At 44.1% G+C, this 8,180-nt stretch overlaps 1 protein-coding gene across 1 annotated transcript; it reads left to right on the plus strand.

Moving 5' to 3' along the window:
• Positions 1-158: 158 nt before the first annotated feature.
• CNOT8 (CCR4-NOT transcription complex subunit 8) lies at positions 159-7,541 on the plus strand. The gene is made up of 7 exons (XM_017834814.1): positions 159-259; positions 1,506-1,701; positions 3,334-3,527; positions 4,949-5,110; positions 5,910-6,054; positions 6,729-6,839; positions 7,162-7,541. Exons 2-7 carry the CDS (start codon positions 1,585-1,587, stop codon positions 7,309-7,311), a joined length of 879 nt encoding a protein of 292 aa, XP_017690303.1. The 5' UTR covers positions 159-259; positions 1,506-1,584; the 3' UTR covers positions 7,312-7,541.
• The last annotated feature ends 639 nt before the right edge of the window (positions 7,542-8,180 follow it).

The following is an 8,180-nucleotide window of genomic DNA, read 5'->3' on the forward strand; positions in this document are numbered from 1 at the left end:
GGACGGGGAAGAGAAACACTGCTCTCCCAGCGCTCTGCGCATGCGCAGTGCGGGCGGCGCGGCCGCGCGCCGTAACGTTTCCTCTCTCCCCCAGCCCCGCCCCGGCCCGCCGCGCGCGCCGCCGGGTTCGCCACCTCGCGCGAGAGCAAGAGCCGCGAGACCCGGAAGCGCCGCCCCCCGCGGCGGGGGGGACTCGGAGCCATCGCGGCTGCGCGGGGACGGAGCGGCGCGTGCCGGCCGGGGCTGCCCCGGGCTGCAGGTACCGCCGGGGCTGCGGGAATGGGGCGGGCCCTGTGGCACAGGCACCGGGGAGCGGGGCTGGGCTGCGGGGCTGGGCTGGGCTGAGGGGCCGCCGGGGACAGCGGCCCGCCCGCTTCCCCCACGCCGTGAGCCGCGTCCGGGCGGCCCCGGTGCTCTGAGGGAGGGGGGCCCTGAGGGGACCCCTGGGCTGTGAGGCTGTGCTCGGTGCCTCCCGGTGACTCGTGCCTCAGGGCCCGGCCGGGGGCTGGGCGGGACTCCTGAGCAGGGTCTGTGTTCCAGCCCGGGAGCTGTCCCGGGGTAGCGCTGCTGACGCTGCCGGTGTCAGCTGGAATGTTGAAGCTGAGATACCCCCCTGCAGCCTGTCCTGAGTTACATCAGGGAATCACAGCATCCCGGAGTGGGTCGGGTTGGAAGGGAACACTGCGGGTCAGCTGGTCCAACGTCCCTGCTCCAGCAGGGCCATCCTAGGGCACATTGCACAGGATTGCGTCCGGACGGTTCTGGAATATCCCCAGGGAGAGAGACTCCACAGCCTCTCTGGGCAGTCTGTTCCAGTGCTCGGTCACTGCACAGGAAAGAAGTTCTTCCACAGTTCAGGTGGAGCTTCCTGTGCATAAGTTTGTGCCTGTTGTCTCTTGTGTTGTTGGGCACCACTGAGCAGATCCTGGCTCCAGCCTCTTGACATATCCCCCGTCAGACATTCATGCACATTGACACTTATGTTGGTGAGTGTTCTCTCTAACACATTCTGTTACTGTGTTTAAAAGCTCTTCATCACAGAATCACAGAATGATTTGGGTTCAAAGGGAACTTAAAGATCATCCCATTCCACCCCCTGCCCTGGGCAGGGACACCTTCCACTGGACCAGGTTACTCAGAGCTCCATCCAGCATGGCCCTGAACACTTCCAGGGCTGGGGCAGTAGCTGAGGGTTAAACATGAGGATTCCCTGCTGTACATCGTGTGCCCAACGTTTCAGAGCTTATGCCAGGAGAAGGAGAAAGATGGGATAATGATTCTTTGCATGAATAACTGTACTGTTAATTGTGCATCCGCTCTGAACAGGTGCTCTAGATTTCAATCAGCACATTTACAGAAAGTGATAAAAGCAAGAAGAAACTTGATGTAAACTTTAAATGGGTTGTTTGAAGCTGGAAATGGAAGTGTGACTGACTGCTACAGAACATTTATCCTCATGTGACTCTTTCTTCATTTAAAGCATTATTTATGTCTCTTTAATGCAGCTCACTGATAAGATTGCACAGCTTGTGATTCTGCACTGTTGTCTGAGTTCAGCATCAGCTGCCTTTCCTCTGCTGCAAGATGCCAGCAGCTCTTGCAGAGAACAGCCAGGTTATCTGTGAAGTATGGGCCAACAACCTGGAGGAAGAGATGAGGAAAATTCGGGAGATCGTTCTGAGTTACAGCTACATTGCCATGGTAAATGTTTTATACTTGACCCAATTGCCTTAGTCAAGGGATTTTTTTGGGTAGAGGGAGTAAGTTGATTCTTGAGTGAGAAATGATTTCTCCCTACCCCCAGTCAAGCTGCGATAGAAGAGGTGAAAAATTAAAAAGATGTTGAGTAACTTTCCAGAATTTAATACAAGCAGTGTTGAGCATGGATTGAGTGAAAAAAGGGCAAGATGGAGACCCACTTAAAAAGATAAATTAATTTAACATTTAGCTATTCATGGTGTTTTAGTTTGTACAATACAAAAATGGAACAGGTCAAAATTGTGTTTAAATTTCTATTTTTCCACTGGTGTATTTGTCCTTTGGATGTCTTTCTCTGTTTGGCTGTGGAAGATGCCATGGGACTGTAGGTCAAAAGGCCTGACATCCAGTCAGCTGGGCTGCCTCCAGCTCCCTTTTAATGAGGGCAGATGTTGATTCTTAGGGAAGAAAAATATTCTGGCTGTAGATAAGACAATGTGTTCAGAAAGCTTTGTTTAAGAAGACCAGAATCTCCCCCGGGTGGGAGGAATCTCCTCCTGCTCTTACAAGTCTGTATCTGCTTTGCAGCACCCAGTGAGTTACATAAAGAACTGGTTTTAGTTTTGATACTGCAAGTTCTGCCAACTTTGCTTAGGAATACTAAACCTCAGGATAGGAAAAGTCCTTAATAAAAGTCTGGCACAAAGACAGGTGCCCCTGCAGTGTGTGCAGGATTTCTGTGTCAAATGCAGTTGTGGATGGGAATATGATTTCTTGTTGTCATATGTCAGTGGGAAATGAACTTTTTTGCATCTTTTTCATCCCACTGAAAGTGTGCTCAGGGCCTGTTTTAGTGTCTGTGCTGTCAGAGTGGACACAAAAACATCTTGGGCAAGGGAGAGACTCTGTCAGATGCACCAGCACTGGGTTTGTTGTGGAAGATTTTGCATATAGTCAGTAGAAGCTACCTGACCTAATCTGAGGGTAAAAATAGTGTGGCAGTTTGGGTTTCAGCAAAGGTAGCACACAGTCTCTGGCCAAGTAAAATGTTTTTCATCAAATAGATGGTTTTTTGTCTAATAGATGGTTGCTGTTATTGAAGTCTGTTTTGGTTGACAGTTATTTTTGTTAATGTAGGCATTGGCTGTTCCTTAGAAACAGTGAAGGTTTCACTGTCTGGGCTATCAAGTGAAGATGGTCAGAGTGCCAAATCTAACTTGTATTTAGAACGTGAAAGAATGCTGAATAAATAAAACCTATTTCATTGTAGTAGATTTAGGGAAAATGAGGGAGTCTATTGCAAGGGAGAGATGTTTAGATTATACAATAATGCATGTTGGAGGGCTTTGCAACGTTTTTGATTTGGAATAAAACAAAACTGTAAGAAGGCATATGTGTAGTAAATTAATGCAATAGTTTATTAATTGTGTGGAGTTTTTTAATGTCTGACTTGTAGCAGTTTAAAAGCTGTATGAATGTGGAAAAGGAGGGGAAAAAACGCTGATTTTAACAGAATAATTCACAGAATACAGTGCTGAGACCTGCAGGTGTGGAACCAAATAAACTTCCAATAGAGGGATAATAGTGACTTCTAACAGAGAACATGGTGAAACAAAATTTTCCCTTCTGTCCTAGGACACAGAGTTTCCTGGAGTTGTTGTCAGGCTGATCGGGGAATTCCGCAGTTCCACAGACTACCAGTACCAGCTCCTGCGGTGTAACGTCGACCTGCTGAAAATTATCCAGCTGGGCCTAACTTTCACAAATGAGAAGGGGGAATATCCTTCTGGCATCAACACCTGGCAGTTTAACTTCAAATTCAACCTCACGTGAGTCTTTTGAGCCGGGGAATAATTTCCTGTTCTCTTCTGCTTTGGAGATGTTTTCCTTTGGCAAATGCTGGTGTCCGTGTGCTCATCATCACTGGCTGATTCCCAGCAATAAAAATTCAGATTCTAATGGAGAATATGTGGGAACCTCTTTTGGAGTGCCAGGAGTTAATAATGTTTCTCGAAGTCAAAACTGTGCTAAAATCCTTAATATCCTTTCTCTTGATAATTTTATGTGTCTTATTCTGGAACAATGTTATAGTCTGAAACTTCGTGTATTTTATGTAGATATATATATGTATATAAAAATCCATGTCTTTCTGCTAAAAATAAATGGATGTGCTGTTTTCATCGTAAAGGAAAAGACCTCCTTACAGATCCATGCTAAAATATAAACTGGGATCTAAAAACATGTTGGTGTAATCATCACACCTGTTCAGGAGAATGAATATTGTTAAGTGGAGCGTGGCAGTTCTTGTCTCCTCCATCCTGCAATATCCTGGGTTGCAGCTGAAACAAGTTTCATTATTCCTTCCCCTGTAATTATAAAGACAAACTCAGCATAATTACCACTAGAGCTGCCTGGAAATAAAGAAAGGTTTATCTGACAAAACCACACACTTATAGGAAATCAATTAGTATTTTTATGAAGCTATCATTGGAAAGCAGTAGTTACTTTGTGCAGGGCACACAGTTCTTGAACCCAAAAGTTGTACTATTTACTCCACAAATCTGTGAGCCTCTTAGAAGTATTGAATCAGAGTGAAGGGGTTTTCATAGTGTGATCACTTCATTTGACTGAGTAATCATATTGATAGGAACTTTGATCTGTGTGTTGTCATGTCCTTTCCTCCCCCTCAAATGAAGCAAAGCAGTAAAGAACTCAGGTTCCTGCTCAGCTCTCTACCAAGCACATCATCACTCATCCCCGTCCTCCTTCCTGAGTCAAGGGTGATGCAATTTTGTTTACTCCCAGAGATGGAAGTGGAGGTGATGATAAAGTGGTACATGCTGTGAAGTGAAAAGGAAAAATGTAGACAGGAATGATGCTCAGTGCTTTAGAGTTGCACATCTTCCTCTTTGAGTGAACTCCCCTTTTCTCTGTGGTGCTTCCCTTTGCCTTGCAGAAGTGGCATTTTTCAAAACTCAGTTTTATTTCTGTGGAGTTGGAATCTTTGGAATTTGCACTAGCCAACAGAGTTATTAACTAGTTACGATCACAGAACAGGTTGTTACAGATGTAGGAGGCTGTGGTAATGATATTAAAACTGAGTCAGTTTGAATTTTCTAGAGAGACGAATGTGGAACCCAGAGGTCTCTTAATGGTCAGTCCAATTCTTGAAATACTGTGTGGGGACAATTTTTCTAAAATGAACTTATCTTGGCAGCACCGTAAGTGCAAACCTGTTTTTTTTCTTCAGGGAGGACATGTACTCTCAGGATTCCATAGACCTCCTTGCCAGCTCTGGGCTGCAATTCCAGAAGCACGAAGAAGAAGGGATTGACACCCTGCATTTTGCTGAGTTGCTGATGACATCTGGGGTTGTCCTAAGTGACAGTGTGAAATGGCTCTCCTTCCACAGGTGGGTCTGAGATGGTCACTGACCCTGTCAGATCTTTTCTTGATTCTCTGCTTTTTTCCATGGAGACTGACACAGATTTTAAGGAATAAAATTAGCAGTCCTGCAGTTTTTAAAATAAGATATGAAGGCCAAGCTTAAGAAGTAAGGACATGTGACACTTCATGGTCTGAATTTTGTGTATGTGTTGCTTGCAAATCCTTTTGCTGTTACAGTCTCCTTCAATGCAAGAAGTTAGTAACAATTTAAAATATGATTACACTTTAGTAAATGCATTGTGAAGTAAGGATTTTGTTTCTTTTTCCTTACCATACTGTTGGTGGTGCTCTGAACTTCCATCTTGTGTTTACATAGAGCAAGAAATCTGTGTGGTTAAGATGTGTTTCCTGTAGCCTTTCAACCAACTTGATTGCAAAGCCTGTGGTGTCTGATGCCATCACAAGTGAAAGGACCTGCCATCACCTCCTCCTCTCTCAACAGACACTTCCAGGGTTTCCTGCTTTTCTGTATTGCCCATAGCTACAGAAATGTACAGTGTTGGGAAGAAATGTATGTTCTTCCCAATGGCTTAGCTGTTTCACAAGGGGTTAGTGGAGTCACTCAAGGAGGATTCCAAAGTCCTACATTGGCATGAAAATCAGGATGAGTTCTGGCTCTGATCCAGAGATCTTTTGTGAGTGTCAGAATATGTTAAGGCTTGAAAGGTACAGCAAGTAAAATTCTGTTGAAAAATGAGATATTGCTACTGACTGAGTTACAGGTGCTGCCTGCTTATCTGGTTTCTGTATGGCTTTTTTTTCAGTGGTTATGATTTTGGCTACATGGTGAAGTTGTTGACAGATTCCAAGTTACCGGAAGAGGAACATGAATTTTTCCATATCTTGAACCTTTTCTTCCCATCTATCTATGATGTGAAGTACTTAATGAAAAGCTGCAAAAACCTCAAGGTAACTTGTCTCTCCCCAGCAAGCAAGTGATGGGCATCAACACTGTAAATGTACAGGAAGCCAAGTGACAGAACTGCTACTTATGTTGTCTTAAAACTGGAACTTGTGTAAAAGCCAGTGGTGACACAGAAGCAGCTATGACACAGTTTGTGTCTAATGGATGCTGCCCTCTCCACATGGGACTTATCAGTATGTTTATTATAAAGGGGACATTCCCATAATGGGGAATTCCCTTCCGGTTTGTGTATCAGAGGCTAATTATAATTCAGCATATTTCCTATGCAGGGCTGTTTCTTTTACGTGAACCACTCCATGACTTCATTAGTTAATCAATTAGTAGACACTCAGAGGGTTGAAAGTAATCTATCTACTGAATCACAGCCTTGTTTGAGTAAAGGGAGGGAAAGGTCCAGCATGTGTAACCTATGAATGTACCCACAGTCATCTCAAGTATCTGCAGCAGGAAAAGGAAGGCACCTAAATTTGAGAAGAGTTATTTATGCACTCTTGAACAGTATTTGCCACTGTGTTTCACTCACAGCTGGTGTGTGTGTACTGCTGGAATCTGCATCGATTTATCATATTCAGTGTTTGTCCTCATGTTTTGGAGAAGTGTGGCAATTTTGGCAAGAGATAGATCTTCTAAAATAAAACCTGTTCTGTTTTATTTGCAGGGTGGCCTTCAGGAAGTGGCAGATCAGCTGGATTTGCAGCGAATTGGACGACAACACCAGGCAGGATCAGACTCTCTTCTCACAGGAATGGCGTTCTTCAGAATGAAAGAGGTACTGCAGTGTCCTCCTTTCTCCCGTTCCTACCCATAAATGTCAACATGTACAGTGTGTTCTTTGTTTTGTTTTGGATTTTTTTGAGCCTTGTGGCCATCACACTTCAAACTGTCAGTAATAGGAGTTGTTGATATTGGCACAGACTTGTTCTGTTTACTCCTCTTTCATGTGCTTATTTTAATTTGCACGCTGCATCTTAGGGGTGGCCGATTTCAAATGAGCTGTTTAATTAGCATTGGATGCTTTCTGATTTAGAGGCACAATTAAACAATACCTGTTTCTCTTCCCTGTTTTTTTTTTTTTTTTTTTAAATCTGCAGTTGTTTTTTGAGGATACAATTGACGATGCAAAGTATTGTGGGCGACTGTATGGCCTTGGCACGGGGGTGGCTCAGAAACAAAATGAAGATGTGGACTCAGCCCAAGAGAAAATGAGCATTTTGACCATTATCAACAACATGCAGCCGTGATGAGCGGTGCCCCCCAGCAGAACATGTTTACCACATTGGCAGCTGCTGTCCTCAACCTTTTTCCCTAATAGTGTCTCAAACAAAAGGCCTCTCCAGTCCACAGGCTGAGCAAGGCCTGCAGTGTTGCTGAAGAGCTGCTTCTTCATTTGAAACCCAGAAGAGTTGACTGAATTCCTAATACCAGCATTTGTGGTTTGCCATATTTTTAATACCAAGGCCAAAGGACAGAATCTACTGTGTATACCTCTGTTTATTTTTTCCTCTTTATACTGTACAGAATCTGCAAGGAAGATTTAATGGTAGCTACTCAGTAGAGCTAAGGGTCTGGAAATCCAGTGACAATGGACACAGACATGCACACAGATTTGCAATTTGTGCTTTATAAAGCTTATTTTAAAACGTCTGCATGGTGTGAGGGTGACAGCTTCACCTCATGTTTTGCTAATTTTATCTTTGTGTAGTCTGCGAAAATTGCTCCCTTTGATCACTGCAGAAGTTTGGGAGTGGATGACATTAAAAATGATCCTTGCAGCTAAAAATATTTGGAGATTTGCTTTAACAGCCATGGGAGTGGATATTAATGGAGCTGATTTGATCAGAACTCCTTAGTTTCTAATTCTGTATGTTACAGGTTTGACCCATACTGAGCCTCAGCTTTGTTCTTACGGGTATTAAGGAACTGTTCTGGAAATAGATTCAGAGGCCCAAAAGTTTACCTTTGACAGGGGATTGGACCAATACTCTGACTTCAGTTTTCTTCAACTCAACCTACAAATTTTATTCTTTTCCTTGCAACACAGCTAGTTCAGCAGATGGATAAGTATTTGTTCCTCTTCTCTCCCCTGCTTCTCCAGCCCCTAATTTTACAG

This window comes from Lepidothrix coronata, unplaced genomic scaffold, assembly GCF_001604755.1.
Source record: "Lepidothrix coronata isolate B3197 unplaced genomic scaffold, Lepidothrix_coronata-1.0 Scaffold240, whole genome shotgun sequence".
Taxonomy (NCBI): domain Eukaryota; kingdom Metazoa; phylum Chordata; class Aves; order Passeriformes; family Pipridae; genus Lepidothrix; species Lepidothrix coronata.

What these genes read in the sequence shown, in the direction of transcription:
- CNOT8 (XM_017834814.1), top strand. Translation starts at nt 1,585, where the DNA reads ATGCCAGCAGCTCTTGCAGAGAACAGCCAGGTTATCTGTGAAGTATGG. An exon ending in GTTACAGCTACATTGCCATG is followed by an intron (nt 1,702 to 3,333) that starts GTAAATGTTTTA and finishes CTTCTGTCCTAG; the next exon opens with GACACAGAGTTTCCTGGAGT. An exon ending in CGTTCTTCAGAATGAAAGAG is followed by an intron (nt 6,840 to 7,161) that starts GTACTGCAGTGT and finishes TTAAATCTGCAG; the next exon opens with TTGTTTTTTGAGGATACAAT.